Source organism: Pseudorca crassidens, chromosome 1, assembly GCF_039906515.1.
Source record: "Pseudorca crassidens isolate mPseCra1 chromosome 1, mPseCra1.hap1, whole genome shotgun sequence".
Lineage (NCBI taxonomy): Eukaryota > Metazoa > Chordata > Mammalia > Artiodactyla > Delphinidae > Pseudorca > Pseudorca crassidens.
In genome coordinates this window covers 190,537,287-190,554,947 of record NC_090296.1, presented here as the reverse complement: position 1 = coordinate 190,554,947, position 17,661 = coordinate 190,537,287, and the positions used below count along the sequence as shown (strand labels likewise).

The window sequence follows — 17,661 nt, the reverse complement described above, 5'->3', positions numbered from 1 at the left end:
CTCCATCACCAAAGACAGGGCAGAAAGAGGCTGTATTGGTCCCTTTCTGGCAGCTCATTCAGAATGAGAGGCTGTGCTGGCATCAGTCACATTTGGTAAATTATATCCGCTGACCCCAAAGATCAGAAATGTTGTCAGCTAGATCCTGCCAACGTATGTACCCCAGAGCCAAGGAATATCTTGCAGAGTTCGGAGGAAAATACTTGAGAGCTTAAATTGTTGAGTTACTGTTCCTCTGAATTCAGATAGAGAACTTGAGTTGGGCCCCAGTCCAAACATCTTTCCTTCTTCTTAATCTTTTTTTTTTTTTTCCTGATCCAGTTTGCTATTCTTCATTCCATCTAGATCAAAAGCCAAGTGAAAGCATGTCAGGGCCAATTAAACCTTGCTTACAGAATACCCATAATAATACTTAGAACAGCAAGACCCTCAGAGCAAAACATCCAAAGCTTTGGAGGCTCTTTTGCTTGGGCACAAAGACTTGACTTTATAGGGAGAGAATCTCGCCATCAATTCATCTCTTAGTGCTCTCTCCCCACCTTATCTGTTCAGTCACTGTGATATTTCCATTCTAGAGAGAAGCCAGTAATTTCCTAAAGCTTCTAAGAATCTAGTCTCCCTTGGGAAGTGTGTCTGTTGTCCTTTTTCTGTATTTTGTTTCCTGCCTCCGAGATTGGTGTGGCGGGGCTGGAGGTGGGGTGGGGACAGGTCTTCCTTGAGATTAATGAGATCCCCCCAAATCTCCAGTTGAGTCATTCATTGACCCTCACCTAGCAAATTCCTGCCAGGCCCTGATTTATACCCTATTCCTATTCCAGTGTCACTGGCCTTGATGTCTAGCATCTGATTTCGTCCTGATATCACACCTCCGTGGTGTGGGTTTTAACAGCTCCATTTGACAAACGAGGATCTCAGTATCAGAGAGGTTGAAAATCAAGGTCAAACTGTGATTCTCTGGGAAGCGCCAAGATTTCAGTCCAGATCTTTCTGATTTCAGAGCCCAGGTCCTTCACCAGGCTGCAGTGGTCTGTGTCTTCATGAGTTATTCTTGCAGAACTGCAAGCGTGGGCTTCTGTTGGTAGAGCCTGGGCCTTGGTAGAAGAACAGTGTTGAAAGAGAGGAAGCGATGGGTTGTGCTTTGCTCAGAGGATAAAACTCAGCCAGGTGGATGCAACTGATACGCTGTGTCGAAGTGAAGCAGAGGCGCTCCTGCCTTCTGCTACAAGCCAGAAAACCCTGCGAGGAGCTGGCAGCTGGGATTGTGTTATGAGCAAGGAAGCCCTCACCCCAGGAAGGCAGCCTAGTTCTGAATGCAGGGACAGAAGTTGAGGTCAGAGAGGAGACATCAGGCAAGGAAGGACCAGTGAGATAGAAGAGGGTGAGAACGAAAATGGGTCAGACCCAGTGAACAAAACAAGCAGAAAGTCTCAGCATTTCCTCTGCCCCTCAGACTCTCATCTCATTCACGTGAGGAAAGTACTTGGCGGTCAGAAGTCATGGTCTTTCACCAATTCTGGCATCAACACGGAGGCCAGAGGAAGGGCAAGGCCTCTGGGTTCAGACAGACCCTGCTGGACCGCTGCGTGCCCGTCCTCCGTGGCTTCTCCTGTGTGGCGGACAGACCTAGTCTCACACCAGTGAACACGCATCCAAACCTCAGTTGGGACCCTCCGCTGGCTCCATGCGTGCACCCCTGCCTAATCACCAGTGGCCACAGAAAGATCAGCACATGGGGCTTCCCTGGTGGCGCAGTGGTTGAGAGTCCGCCTGCCAATGCAGGGGACACGGGTTCGTGCCCCGGTCCGGGAGGATCCCACATACCGCGGAGCGGCTGGGCCCGTGAGCCATGGCCGCTGAGCCTGCGCGTCCGGAGCCTGTGCTCCGCAACGGGAGAGGCCACAGCAGTGAGAGGCCCGCGTACCGCAAAAAAAAAAAAAAAAAAATCAGCACACGTACAGGTTATACTAGGATTTATAGTTGTTTTCCAAAAGTCCGCAGTGCAGCGGAAGCCACTTCCTGAAGCATTGTCACAAATTGATTTCTTGAAAACGGAAAAAAAAAAAAAAAGTCCAACACGTGCGGGGCACACGCAAACCCACCTCTACCTCCCAAGGTGGGAACTAGAGCAGAAAGCTTCACTGCAAACAGTTGATTTTAGGAACGTAATCATGAATGCAGAGTCCTTTTCTAATTGCTCTAACTTGCTGTTACCGTTCGACAAAGTGGGCCAGTTAATTTGTAGCATAAATGGAGTGGACTTTTAACCGTAATCTGAAGACTTCGGCTCCTATGTTTAGGTACCAAGATAGAAGCGAAGCACCGTGTCAGGTGCCCCCTTGGTGGGAACCGAGCGTCCAGATGAGCATTTGTTGCAGAAGCCCTTACATACCACGCTTGCAGGCTGACAGTGTGATCGCTTCCCAACCCTCTAAGTTTTCACGGCTCCGTGGCTAATCATTTAAGAGTTTAAACCACCTTAGAATTTACTGGAACTTCATAAATTTGCTTCAGACATCCTTTAAATCATTCACAAAGCTGAAAGTTATTTTTTTCCTCCTTTTAAGCACAAAATCACAGTAGCAAGTAAAATTGCTACTATTCATTGAGAGCTATGTAGGAGGCGGGGGGAGGGGAGGGGAGGGAACTGGGGGTGGAGGGATGCCTTCACTTGCCTTACTTCTTTTGACCCTAACAAAACCTTGAGCGGTAGGTGGTGCTTTCCCTGTGTTATGCTTGTGAGTCATGAGGCTTCCGTGAGGTTAAGTCCTTCCCCAAATCAGGACTCCACCGAGGCCTAGCTGACTCGGAAGTCCACACTTGTAAGCCCTGTACATGCAGCCTGTGGGATGACAGGCTTCGAAAATTCCTCGCGGTGTGACCTCTGGAGCCTTATCTGCTCCCACCTGGGAAGCCTGAGGGGATGAGCGATGGGCCCTGGGGACACAGACAGAAAAATGAGGCAGTTCGCTGGCCGTGAGGCCGTTTGCTAGATCTCGGAAAGACAGGCGGGCGGGCGAGCGATGCTGTCCGGAGGGGAGCGGCCCCCGTCTAACCTGCCCACGGTGGTCCTTCTAGTCGAAGATCCATGCCGCCCGCAGCCTGAGCGAAATCGCCATCGACCTGACGGAGACGGGGACGCTGAAGACGTCGAAGCTGGCCAGCATGGGCAGCAAGGGCAAGATCATCAGCGGCAGCAGCGGCAGCCTGCTGTCCTCAGGTGGGTGGCGGCCCCCGGGGGCTGGGGCGCTCCGAGGGGGCAGGGCGGAGCCGCTGGCTCTCTCGTCCTGAGCAAGGTTTGCGGCCCAGCGGGGGTCCGAGGAAACGGCCGAGAGTATCACCGCGTGGAAGCAAGGGCGGGGAGAAGCGGCAGTAGAACCTCCCGGTGTGGGAAGGCCACCTAAGTGCCTTCGAGCGGCCTCCAGAGCCTTCCCAGGGCTGGTGGCTGAGCGGCAGGAATGCCGGCTCCAAGGACGCAGGGCGGGCGCGGGCTGCCCGTGTGCCACTCGAGGAGGAGGGGCTGAAGGTCAGGCTCACGGTGCTTGCTGAGTGACCTACATTCTGCTCCCAGGGGGGCTTCTCGAGGCTTTCCAAAGTACAGAACACCCTTGATCGTTTGGAAAGGAGAGACCTGTCGCAGAGTGCGCTTTGAAAGGGAGGCTCGGGGGATCTGGTTGCCGTCTGTTTCTGTGGGGGGCCTGGGCCAGTCATTTGTCTTGAGGTGTTGGGAGGGGCAGAAATGCCCCGAGGTTTGAGATGGGGCTGGACTTCAGGAGGAGGGATGCCATTGGCTGGAGTGACAGGAAGGGGGGCAGTTTTGAGTTGGGCAGGGAGCGAGAGGGAGGCAAAAATTGTCTGGCAATGTGAGAAAAGTATAACGCAGTTCACTCCCCAGGCCACGTGGTCAAGGCCTGATTATTCTTGGAGCCAGTACACATCTCCTTGCCTCGGAGCCAGAGAGTAAAGCAGGAAGTCTGCCCTACCTCATCTTCTCGGGTCAGCTCTGTACACGTGGTGACTGCAGACGGTAACAAAATAAAATAAAGGAAAAAGACAGGAGGCGGGGAAAGCCGAAAGCTGCCTAGTTAGCTTCTGGGCTGGTGGAGTCCAGTCACAGCCAGGGAAAACCTTCAGACCTGAAGGGCGAGGGTGAAGATGGACAGGCCTTTCTAAGGTCCTGGGAGGACCCAGGTCATGTGTGCACGGGCCAGGCGTTTTATAAAACCTGTGAACGTAATACATTTTGCATTCTTTTTCTTAAATGGAGCCACCAAAATTATGTAGGTTTCAGGCTCCACAAAGTCGTTTCTGCCTCTGCCAGGTCACCGTTAAGGTTCACCGTAAACCTCTCGCTGTCCTGGGTCCTTAAAAAGTTTCCATCGATACAGTGGGCCAAGTGATCATTGTTTCTGAGGCTTAGAGGTTTACAGTGAAGACGGTGGACGGTGCTGTAGTAAAGAGAACGCCATACAAAGTCCAAGACCCCTGCCTCGAATTCCAGCCACCTGCAGAATGATGAAGGGCAGGGCCAGAGTCAGCCCTGTGATTGTCCCCTAGACATCCCTATCCCCCATTAAAGCCCAGAGTCTCAGATCGGAGCCTGGATTTAATCTGTCCACTGTCCTCCTAATCCAGCCACAGATGAGCCCGCCTCTTCCTTCAGCCTCAGTGAGCGGTGCATCCCTGCTGTGGTTTCATATCCCCTTGGAAATCTACGTTCGTTCTGAATGTGGCATGTTATACCCAAGAGAATAGATTCTTCCAGCTCAGGGGTTCCCTGCCCTCCAAGTGCATCGGAACCCCTTGGAGGGTTCGTTCAAACGCAGATAGCTGGGCTCCGGCCCCGGAGTATCTGATCTGTAGGTCTGGGGTAAGCCTGGGAATTAGCATTTCTAGCAAGTTCTGACAAGCTCTCCGGTGATGTTGATGCTGGTCTGGGGACCACACTTTGAGAGCCACTCTTCTTGCGAGGAACCTCGGTCTCCCCACTTTTACACCTGTGTCCTGGTCCATCTGCTCGGGCCCTTTGTCTCTGGCAGCCGCCAAGGGTACAAACGTAATAGCAGGTAGAGCGGAGGTGGTGAACAGGAGCCCCAAAGCGTCTAACATGGAGCTGACATCATTCAACCATCAGAAATGAGATCCAGGGACTTCCCTGGCGGCCCAGTGGTTAAGACTCTGCACTTCCACTGCAGGGAGTGCGGGTTCCATCCCTGGTGCAGCAACTGGGATCCCCAGTTTTTTTGGCAGCACGGCCAAAAAAAAGAAATTGAGATACCAAGATCCAGGCATCTTCAAGACTGGATAGTAATTCCTCTTCGTTACCGCCAACAGCTTGACGTTAATAATCAATCCCATGGGCTAGGAGATGAATCAAAAGAAAACTTTCCTGCTGAATCCACTCCCACACCTGATATATGCATCTTTATCTCAGGATATTAGAGCAGTTTTTTCATGTCTGATAACTTAGTGACGAGGACCCCGGGCAAAGCTGTTTGGGCATCGATGCAGGTAGCCGAGGCCCCCTGCCTGCCCCACTTCCGCGGTGGCCCCATCCTTAGGACCGAGACCCTCAGCCTTTTGCCTGCCCACCTTCTGCTGCTCAGCTAAGCAAGAGGAAAGCTGGGCAGACGGGGAAGGAGGTGGAGAGGTGTGAGCCGTGACCAGGCCAGGGAGCATTTCGAACTCAGCCCAGCCCTGCAAGTTAGATGCTGAAGAATGGTCCTTAACTGCTGAGGCGCCATGGGGAGGTCTCCCCCCCTCTGGCTTAGGAAAGGCCACGGGTCAGTGGAAGGAGAGACCTTGCACAGGAAGTGTTCCATCAGTCAACTCGGGGAACTTCTAGGACCTGCCGATCTGGCCATCACTGCCACCAGGTCTGTGATTGCTGCCCCTCTGACTTTTCATGTGCAGGAGAAGATGCCTTCACCTGAGGCCTCGCAGTCCCACCTGGACGGGACGGGACGGTTTCCCATCCCCCACCAGACGGAAATCTAGGCTAGCCCCCCACCCATGCTTTTCATCCTTTAGTGCGTCCTGCCTGACTACGTGTGGAGAAGGCCTCTTAGTAATGGGCTCCCACAGAAGGAGAGGGCGTCGCTCTTTCGGGATGGCCTTGGTTTAAGCACTCTTTTTATGACACTTTCCAGACCCTGTGGTCTACCTCTCACTCAGGAAATAGGATACAAATAACCTAGTATCTTATTGGATCAATTATTGTCTCTCCTTCATCTACTGCCTCGTGCTAAGAAAAGATGGTGTCTGATAAATAGTCCTGGAAAGCATTTTGAGAAACTGATCATCACTTGAGAATTCTTTTTGCTACTTCTAGCCCTGTGCCTATCACTCAGTAGGTGTTCAATACACGATTTTTTAAATTTTTTACATGATTTCCCCATGACTCATTTATTTACTGACTGGAAATTTGTACCTTTTGACTCGCTTTACCTATTCCACCCACCCTCACCCCTTGTCTCTGACACCCGCCAGTCTGTTCTTTTTATCTATGAGCTCAGGGTTTTTTGGTTTTAGTTCGTTTGTTTTTAGAGTCTATGTATCAGTGAGATCAAATGGTATTTGTCTTTCTCTGATATACCTCACTTAGCATAATGCCCTTGGGGTCCATTTATATCGCAAATGGCAAGATTTCATTCTTTTTGTTACGGCTGAATAATATTCCGTTGTGTGTGTGTTATAGTTACAATTTCTTTATGCATTCATCCACTGGTGGACACTTAGATTGTTTCCATGTCATGGCTATTGTGAATAATGCTGCTGTGAACATGAGGGTGCAGATATCTTTTCCAGTTACTGTTTCATTTCTTCAGATAAATACCCAGAAGTGAAATTGCTGGGTCATATGGTAGCTCTATTATTAGTTTTTTGAGGAACCTCCAGACTGTTTGACATAGTGACTGCACCAACTCGCATTCCCACCAACAGGGTATGAGGGTTCCCTTTTTTCCACATCCTCGCCAACAGTTGTTATGTTCTTTTTGATGATGGCCATTCTAACAGATGTGAGGTGATTTCCCATTGTGGCTTTGATTTGCATTTCCCTGATGATTAATGATGTTGGGTATCTTTTCATGTACCTGTTGGCCATTTGTATGTCTTCTTGGGAAAATGTTCACATCCTCTGCCCGTTTTTTAATTGGATTTGTTTTTTGTTGTTGAGTTGTATAAGTTCTTTATATTTTTTGGATATTGGTGCTTTATCAGATATACGGTTTGCGAATATCTTCTCCCATTCAGTAGGTTGCCTTTTCTTTTTGTTGATGGTTTCCTTTGTTGTGCAGAAGCTTTTTAGTTTGCTGTAGTCCCATTTGCTTATTTTTACTTTTGGTGCCTCTACTTGTGGTGTCAGATTTTAAAAAATCATCACCAAGACTGATGTCAGTGATACACGATTGTTAAATTTTGAAGGACACTAGTAAGAATCCTGCATGTGCTGCATTTTAAGAACCTTCTACATTCCCAGAGTGTGTGCTATCTCGGTCCTTGCCAAGATCGCTCATAAACCTGCCACTAACATTTTCCCTCAAATTGTACTGTATGGCTTTTGTCATGATGGTATCAGACCTTCAAAGGTTAATCTTGTCAGATCAGGCCCCTCCTGCAAATGCCGTCCTTCCTCATTATCTTTCCTTTATCCTTCCACCCTTGTCTGTACCCAAATTGCGCCGTAACTGAGCCGTGTAACCACACTGTGATATTGCTACCGTATAAACATTTTTTCTAGCTCCCGAACTTTGCTAGGGGCTATGCATAGCATTTTAAAAGTTACAGCTTCTCTCCTCAAAGAGTTTGCCTACTATTTATTGATGTAAAACAGAGATAAAATATTTCCAACTCTTAGTAACTTGGAAGGTGATTTTCCTATTTAACAAGGGTACATCATTACGAAATAGTGGACTTCAGTCATTTTAAAGCTATCTGAGGTCTCAGATGCTAAAGAAAAGAAGAAATGTTATTGATATCATTAAAGAAGTCAGAAGTCCACACTTATTAATGACCTGAGCCAGGGGCTAACATCTCAGAAAGAAAAGGTCTGCAGAGTTGAAATGATCTACTAAGGCTCGGGGCCAAGACCCTCTGAGTTCTTTGGCGGTAACACCCGGGGCTGTCCCGTGGGAGACCTGTAGTCTTACTAGAGACCCTTAGAGGGGCTGAGCCTTCTAAGCTGTGTCAGATTAAAAGGGATCAAGCCCTCACCTCCCAAAATTGCACTGCATGAGATTCAGACCCTAGGAAGGTTATGGAACCCGCGTCCCAAATCCATTCGTGAAGGGGCTCCGGCGGGCAGGCTTTGAAAGGAGGTGAGGACCCTTGTCCCAGAGCATCCCCTGGAGGAAGGGACGTTGAGGCAGCTCAGGGCGCAGCCCCCGTTCCAGGCCGGCAGAGCCCCACCCCCGCCCCCATCTTGGTCTCCTCACAAGCTCTGCACCTCTGGGTAACCAGCCAGCCTGTTGCCTGACCACTGCGGGGTGGGAGAGGCGGGGTGGTGACAAGCAGGGGACGTTGTAGTCACTGCGCCCTAGGAGAGCCTCCAGATTTTCCAGGGTTCAGATAGAGTTTGAGAGGACAACTGTGAATTCAAAACATTTGGTGATGGTGATGTTTTCAGAATTCAGAAAAAGCATCCGAAATCCTTTTTGTGGGAACTTTAAAGGGTTTATTCCTCTCTTCCTTACCCCCATTTCTTGAACTCTCAGCAACAGATGGGAAAGGGAAAAAACTGGAATGACAAAAGAAAAAACCAAACAACTGCATGCTGAACACGCATGGCCTTTCCATAGCTCCTCTGAAAGCGAGAAAAAGTGTAGGATTGTCCCAGCATTGCTTCTGGAATTTGCCATCCCAGAACAGTTCTGGTTTCAGTAGGAGGGTAGGGGCTCAGGGAGGTGTGTTTCTGCTCTCAGTCGATTTAAAGAAAAACGGCACAGACTTGCTTAGAAGACACCCTGTGTTATGCAGGCCCATGTGGGTTGTGCGTTAACTGCCCCCAAACGAAAAAATGTTACTGCACATCCTTTCTTAGAGGAATAGAACAATGAGACTGACGCTGGCTTTTTGAGTGGAAATACAGGGCCAGAAGCCACCCGCTGTCTCCAGAAACAAAATGGCATGTCGTGCCTATAAATAGGAATTGGGCTGTGGGATTAATGATACGGCAGTTGAGTCATCTTCATTGTCAAGAGCAGGATTGCAAAGAATGTGGTGATGGATATTTGGTTAAAAAAAACGAAATATAACAAAACCCTGCAGTCTGCTGGGATCCCCCAGCTCTGTCTGACCCTTTCCGCTCTGGAGAAAAACATGTTGTACTGAGTGTAGGGCCTGCTCTGCCTGGGACCCATCCATGTCCATGACTCAACTCTTCACACGTTCGCCCTCTCTGAATGCCAGCACTTCCTGCCATTGTTGGGCAGTTTATTAATAACTAACATAATAATGAGGGTGCCAGCTGTCTGCCGTCTCCCCTTCCAGAGAACTGATCTGATAGGGGTCTGCCAGCTTCATGGTCAGGGCTGTATTCAGCGTAAAATACACGGCCTGAAGTTGGTACCAATCCCATGATGTTTGGGGGCTTTTTTCTTCTTCTTTTCATCTTCATCCTTTTTTTCTTTTTTTTTAAATATAGATTTTATTCCTACAGTTCCAATTTATTTCCTTTATGTTTGGCAGTTACTTTATGTCAATGTTTTTTTAACTGGGGTATAGTTGTTTTACAATGTTGTATTAGTTTCTACTGTACAGCAAAGTGGAGTTCCCTGTGCTATACAGCAGCTTCTCATTAGTTACCTGTTTTATACATATTAGTGTATACATGTCAATCCCAATCTCCCAATTCATCCCACCACTCCCACCACCACTTTCCCCCCTTGGTGTCCATACGTTTGTTCTCTACATCTGTGCCTCCACTTCTGCCCTGCAAACCGGTTCATCTGTACCATTTTTCTAGATCCCACATATATGAGTTAATATACGATATTTGTTTTTCTCTTTCTGACTTACTTCACTCTGTATGACAGTCTCTGGATCCATCCACGTCTCTACAAATGACCCAATTCCGTTCCTTTTTATGGCTGAGTGAGATTCCATTGTATATGTGTACCACTTCTTTTTTATCCATTCGTCTGTCGATGGAACTTGGTCAGTTTTTTGCGGCCCAGCATGTGTGATCTTAGTTCCCCAAGCAGGGATCGAACCCACGCCCCCTGCATTAGAGGCATGGAGTCTTAACCACTGGACCGCCAGGGGAGTGCCGTTTTCATCCTTCTTTTTGGCTCTCCTTCTACCTCTTCCCTCTGTTTCTCTCCAGCCTTTTAAAGGTTCCTTTATCCACTGCCTGTCTCTTCTTAAGTCTAACGATGCCCAGCATTCCAGGGACCGTTAGTGTTGGTCCCAGGCTCAGTGCCCTGCAGATGGGCTTAGCCAGCAGCGCTGCCAGAGGGCTCGCCTTCTGCCAGGGTGTGTTTATACGGGACTGTGTAACTGGTGAGGGCTGCGAAATCTCTTTCTGTGGAACGGATGTTTCTGGCCGTGGCTTGAGCAGGACGGGCCTGAGTCAAAATTGTGAGAAGACAGCACGGTTGTCCCTTTCTGCTCTCTCACTGGGGGTAAAAAAAAAAAAAAAAAAAAAAAAACCTAATAAACCGTTTATACTGATATAGTTACACCCTCCCGTGTAAAGGAATATTTGCCTGCTAAAGAAAACCGGGGCAGAATGATAATCTGTAACCTAAGTGAACGACTTTGATGGAATTTTAAGAACTGAAAAAGAAATATCACCATCCCCTCCCATAGCTTTTGCTCTCTTCCCATTTATGGAGACCAGCCTTCTCAATATTACAGTCGAATCACAGAATCTTGGAGCCAGAAGGATAAGCCCCCCTATTTCACAATATAAGGAATGGAAACCGTATAAATTAACTCATAACAGTAGTTTCAACTAGGTAGTTTACCAGATGCTGCTAATTTTTTAAGTCATTGGCTCACTTCTCTCCCTCCCTCCCTCTCCCCCAACCCCGAACATTGCTCTCTTTAATTATCTTTGTACCCTTCACCCTTTGGTGAAAGCGCCACTGAGCACTTTTTCTTTTTTTTTCTGAGTCCCAGAGACTCTTCCCTGCCACCACATGGTGTTTATTTTCAAATTGCTCCCATTTCACTGCTCTTATACATGCACCGTTTTATTTTTAAAATACCCGACCCTAATGAAAAGTTCTCCAGGCGTGCACTTTTCATGTGAAAAACTCACATTTCATTCCCTGAGACGCTCTCCAGAGATCACACACAGTTATCCTGAAATCTGCCAGGTGGCTTTATTTCCCATGTTCTCTTAGGACATCTTTTCTGTAAGGAATTCATAATTGAGGATTTGTAAGGCAAATAAATATCTCTTCATCATAAAGGGTTCAGACCTTTTCCTTGTATTTATTCCTGGGGTGTCTGCCAAAACTTTTCCTTACAGCTTTTGTAGATCTGCTGGGAATATGCCTACCTTCTTTTTTTTTTTTTTTCATAAAAGTCTAAACAGACAGATTGTCATTTCCTTCCCTTACTTTTAGGACAACAGATTTCTTTCTTCTTTGGGGTACTGTTTGTTTCAAATTTCCCCTGCTTTCAGAGAGGAAAGAAAGAACCCCTTCTGTCTCCTGAGATCAGCGGGGCTGGTCATCAGAATTCCATCTGTGTAAAAACAGATGAGCCCCGGTTCCCGACAATATTCTGTTTAAGAGGATGCGTTCTCATATCCGGTGCAGGGTAGCCCAGAGTCTTTTGAAAGATTGGAGCATATTCTCCGTCTCAGCCCGATGAGGACATCCTTCCCCATGTCTGCCGGCTGGGAGGGGAGTTGCTGTTTGTGTGGGCCGGCCCTCCCCACGCATCCTGTCCCAGGGCACCAGCTGCCCACCCGGGGACACCTGGAGTTCCCTAGCTGGAGCACGAGAAAGTCCGAGAGGCGGTTTCTCCAGAGGTGGCAGGAATATCTCCGTCCAACAACATCCCTAGCATCCGGGAGTTCACTCGGGAGATTTCCAAAGACCCCCTGAAAGTGCCTTTCTGATCTTCAGTGCATCAGACACTCCAGGCTGTGTTTGGATTGGAATTGTCTTCTTTGGGGTCAGACCTTTTTCTCCTCCTCTCAGCCAGCTGAGGAGTGACCTATTTCTATAAAGGATGTGGATTGAAAAATGATCATCAGATCGCCAAAAGCAAAAGGCAAGTTCAATCAGGGCTCATTCAGAGAGATGTTGACTGAGCAGTAAGCAGGATGAAAAGCTTTCCAGAGAGCTCATCTGATGCTGACCCTCCCGGCACTGGACCACTCAGCCGCCGACCTCATCAGCCCCGCAGGTTCATTGCCTAATTGGCCTGGGATGCGGCAGCTGCCGCCTCTGCCCGTCAAGTGCGCGGCTCACGTCCTCCTTCCTCCCACTGGACAGCTTTTCACGGCCGGACGCGAGGCTCTCTGAGGGCTGGACCCACGTCCAGTTCCCTGTCTCCCCCGCCCCACCTTGCACACAGAAGGTGCTTCAGAGACTTCTCTGGCTTCCTTGGCGCATTTGAAGGACCTGTGGGCCCCTCCTTTCTGCCTACGTGTTCCTCCGCGCGGTCCCGCAGAAAGGGTCTAGGCTGGAGAGGCAGGTAGGCTGGCACACGAACCGTGTTGATTACAGCCAGACCCAGTTCCTGCCCTCATGGTGCTTCCATTCTAGGGAAGCAGCAGACCAAAGCGCCAAGTTGGAATCCCAGCTGTGCCTCCTAACATCCCAATGACCTCTTCTATGAAAATGGGGACAGTGTTTCCGTGAGGATGAAATGAAGTAGAACGTGTGGGAAGCTCCTATCGGGAGTTCTGTAAAAATCCCCTCCCTTCCCTTCTCCCGAGTTCCCTGCCTGTGCACCTTCCCCCAGCCTTCCAGCCTCTTGCCTGTTCACTGTTCTTCCTCTTTTACATCATGAGGCTCCCCAGAATTGGGGTACCAGCTCCTAACAAAGGCCAGGGGACACTCCTGAATACAAACAACCACAAATACTCATGTAGTGCCTATTACGTGCTGTTCTAAGCATCTTGCAAGCCAGTGCAAATCAATTTCATTTGATTCTCCCAACTTTTGAAGAAGTCCTGCTTTTTAAATTTGTTTATTTATTTGTTTATTTTTGGCTGTGTTGGGTCTTCGTTGCTGCGCGTGGGCTTTCTCTAGTTGCGGCGAGCGGGGGCTACTCTTCGTTGCGGTGCGCGGGCTTCTCATTGCGGTGGCTTCTTTTGTAGCGGAGCACGGGCTCTAGGTGCGCGAGCTTCGGTAGTTGCAGCCCGTGGGCTCAGTAGTTGTGGCTCACGGGCTGTAGAGCGCAGGCTCAGTAGTTGTGGCACATGGGCTTAGTTGCTCCGCAGCATGTGGGAGCTTCCCGGACCAGGGCTCGAACCCGTGTCCCCTGCATTGGCAGGTGGATTCTGAACCACCAGGGAAACCTAGAAGTCCTGTTTTCATTCCCATATGAGAAGGAAGATAACAGATTTAGAGCGGTCATGTGACATTGCCGAGTCCTCACAGCTAGTATGGCACAGAGCTGGACACAAGCCCTGACTTGTTAGCTCTAAACTACTAGATGGTAGACTTCTGTCTCCGGAAGCTGCCAGACCAGTTGACATTTCCCGAGGTGTATTCGCATCACTCTTTCCTACAAACTTGGTGCTACTTGGAAGTTTGACCACCACCAACAACAAAGTGTTTATTCGCTACTTAGATCTTTCAGAAGCATTCAGATCACTCCTGTTTTTCCTTGGGTTCGTGCACCAGTTGATTATGCTTGGACAGTCCTTTCTGACTAGCGCTTGGCTACTGCTCTGTCACTCTCTACGTTTTGAAGTCTCACTCTTCTGGCTCCGGTAGAGAGCGTCCATCCGTCTAGTACTTCATTAATCCCGAACAAAGCTCAGATTAAACTCTTACTTAGTATTCAGGTTTACAGATAATTTGCTTTGGCCTGTTGATAAGATCAGAGGTCAGAGGTCAGTCCTTTAGGTGCCGGTCGATAAGTAGACATTTCCTTTTGATTTGAAGCAAACTATAGCCATAGCTGGGAGAAGGACCAGAGTTGGAGCGATGCTTGTCTGTTCTGGAGGTGGAGATGGGAAAGAAAAGAGGAGAAAGATGGTGCCGTATGTAAGGGTCCTTTTGTAAAAATTGCAAAAATGGCTACTAGAGGTGAGAGGGAACTGCCTCAGTAAGCTGTTTATTTCAGTACTAGATTCTTCGAGTTTGGAGGAATCTTGGGGGTTAGTTAATTGGTCATTTTCTAGTTGGGGACATCATGGCTCTGAGAGGTCAACAACCCGAGATCTGACACTAACACTAACTAACAGCTGACGTGTTGGAAATCCAGGTGTCTTTTATCCTTCACTGCTCCTCTAAAAGATAGCGGATTTCCATCTTGTTAATTTCTAAGGGGCTAAACGTATAACCTTGGAGTGGGGTTGCCTGTGAAAAGGCACGTGTGTGTTCACGTAACCGGAAATGGACAAATCATCGTAACTGAGAGCTTCTATACCATTCATCAAGTGTAGGTGCTGACTGGAAATTATTTCTGTGTCTAGAATCATTTTAGATGTGCTCACAAACCTTTAGTTTGCAAGACTCTCGTTGCCCTGCGCCCCTAAGGCTCTTCTGACGGCGTTTCTCCCTGGATTCATTCTGTTCTGTCACTTGAGAGGATGAAGAGTGACTCTCTGCCTCTCTGGCTGGCCTTCCTTTTAGATGTCACGCGTGCCATTCAGGGGACGTCTAGAGGGTGAGAACATCAGCATCTCGGAGCGCTTGGGGCTCCTCCTTCTGATGCTCTTGAGTTTCCGTCAGTGCTTTGTGCTGTTGGTGTTGTCATCTTGTCCCTGGGCACTCAGCTGCCGCCCCCCAGGGTTGCCACGTTGGCCTGGTTGCAGGTAACACCCCAACGGCTTCAGATCCGACAAGCTCCAAGAGAGAGCAGCTCTAAGAACTCGGCACGCTTGCCCAGACGGTGCATTTCCTTTACAGAAACAGAGGCACCGGGAACCTCTTTTTCAAATGCATTGTGACCAGAACCCCACGGCAGAGCTGTCCTAGCTTGAGGGTGGAGTGGGGGGCCCAGAACCTGCCGAACCCCTCGACTCCGTCCCAGCCTCATCCACAGGCGCACCAAAGGCATAAATGCAAACCCAGGAGCTCAAGAAACGAAATTTGAAAACAGTGCCTAGACCTCTGTCGCTCCTTCTAAAGATGAGCTTTGGAGCCCGAGTGGTAGCTGCGTTGCACAGAGCTTCTCTTCTTTGGCAAATGGCCCCTTGGGTAATGGCGAGGAAGTCATTCCAGTCATTTCTCTCTTTCTAATTCTAGCCGGTATGTCCCCGTGTGGGTGTGCACACTCATCCAGTTAAGTCTACCCTAGATACGGGGGGTTTACCTGTCCCAGGCACAAGCTAAATGCCGAATGTGCGTGATCTCATTAGTCTTTACAGCACATGCCGCGGAGCGGCTGGGCCCATGAGCCATGGCCGCTGAGCCTGCGCATCCGGAGCCTGTGCTCCGCGACGGGAGAGGCCACAACAGTGAGAGGCCCGCGTACCGCAAAGGAATAAAGGTGTGAAGCAGAGCCAGCCAGCATTAGTGGTGCCAGATACGGAGAAGGCCTCTTGAGCCGTCACTCTGTCTTATATATGGGTTTGGTATTTAGGCTAATTATTATAAGTAATCATAATTTAGGGAGTGCTAATGAGCTCAAGACCAAAGCTTAACTAATCCATAACTAGAGATCAGATCATCCAAAAATTCTGGGCTTTACCACCCAGAGTTTAATGTTGTGATTTTTGCCATTCTGGAATAGAGTTCATTCTTAGATTTGACTTCATAAATCACCATCTCCTATTGAGAGGTTAGGCAGGGGTGAGAAGGAAAACAATGAATTTTTCATTTGTGCTAGAAATCCTTTCATCTTCTTGGACCCAAGTTTCCCCAGGTCTGTTTTTCAAATCTAAAGTCTGACTTCCTTCCAGTATTATTTTACCTTCTTATTAATCCTTTAGATGATGGAATAATAGAGCGTAGCTCGTTAAATTTTCCTGCGTCTTCACCTGTGACTGTGACTCAGGGAACAAGATTAAGATTCAGAATGATTTAGCTGTGTTACCTTAGATGAATGTGGACTGGAGATAGTTCAGGACTAATAAGCTCAGGGTAATTGACATGGGGGTAGATAACCTGAAGCATTTCAAAAAGGGGAGCCTGCAATTATGTCCAACCACGTGTCACATGAGTATGACACCATGTGGATTTAGTATGAGAACCATGAGGTAATGGAGGCTTCGTGAGGGTCAAGCTCTCGTTTGAGTTTGCTGTTGAATTTGGAAACACGTGATTGAAGCAGGACGAAATCCAGAAAAGCGCTACAAAAATGATTAAAAGTTTGGAAGGTCGACTCTATAAAGAAACAACCTACAGGTACTAGATTTCTTTACGGAGATGAGATACAACTTAATTATAGCATCCACCCATACGATTGACAACATTTATTCATTTATTCAAGCTAATATTTATTAGCTACTGTGGAGGCATAAAGATGGTACATTCCCACAGTGATGGAGATCCTCTATTTCAAGCTAGAACGAGTCAAAATGTATTGTACGTAAACACTGAGAATTCTTGAAGATTAGGGTTATAAGAACTTAGGTGCCTGGTAATTGAGGGAATATGGGGATTCCTGCTCAGAGCCTAAATAAGAGTCAAATCTTATATTGATGGGGATGATTTGCTGTATTTTTTTTATATTATCTATTTGACTGCACCAGGTCTTAGTTGTGGCATGCGGGAACTCTGTTGCCACCTGGGGGATCTTTGTTGCAGCACGCGGGCTCTTTAGTTGTGGCATGCGGGATCTAGTTCCCTGACCAGGGATCGAACCCCGGCCCCCTACGTTGGGAAGGTGGAGTCTTAACTTCCCTGGAGCACCAGGGAAGTCCCCATCACAGAGTTTTTGATACCAAAGCATAGAAGTCCTTTCTAGTCTTGTGATTCTGAGACGCCTTCTTTAACCACTGGAAGAAACAGAACAGTCGACTCTGGGAATTCTGACTGGATCATTGTCAAATCTGTCATTCATTCCCTGAATTGTGCCGAAATGTCTCCTAAGGAAATACCGTTCCTACCCCTCCCTCCAACAAATCCCGCTAGAATTTTTACTGGTGTTGCAATGATTCTCTGATTTAGTTCCTGAAGAATTGACATCATGACAACGTCTGGCTTCCAATCCATGACCAGACTACCTCTCTGTCTTGCTTGAGGTCTTTCGTTTTTCTCAGCCGAGCATTATACTTTCCATTGTAGAGATCTTGTCCATCTTCCATTAGATGAATACCTAAGTATTCGCTGTCGTTTGATGCTGTTGCAGATGGCGTGATGTGAGCCCTTGAAGGCACACCCAATAACGCCCATCCATTTCTAAGACTCCCGCTCTCCACGGACACGAGAAGCAAGCACTAGTCGGCTTTTCCTTTCTCAGGGAGCCAAGGCGCCTTGTCTAGCCATCCAGGTAGAAAAGGCATCATAGCTTCACTGCAGGAAACCTATTTCAGAATGTAAACATTGCAGCCCAGAAATGATTCTCTGGTCTACCCTAAATCTC

At 48.3% G+C, this 17,661-nt stretch overlaps 1 protein-coding gene across 8 annotated transcripts in view; it reads left to right on the top strand.

The window, feature by feature from the left end:
- FRMD4A (FERM domain containing 4A) overlaps positions 1-17,661 on the top strand; it is a 646,084-nt gene that overhangs the window by 570,469 nt on the left and 57,954 nt on the right. For all 8 annotated transcript variants that reach the window (XM_067703847.1, XM_067703859.1, XM_067703855.1 and 5 more), the window contains one exon: positions 3,076-3,217. In XM_067703847.1, the coding sequence (XP_067559948.1) occupies positions 3,076-3,217 (142 nt within the window). The remainder of the gene's footprint in view (positions 1-3,075; positions 3,218-17,661) is intronic.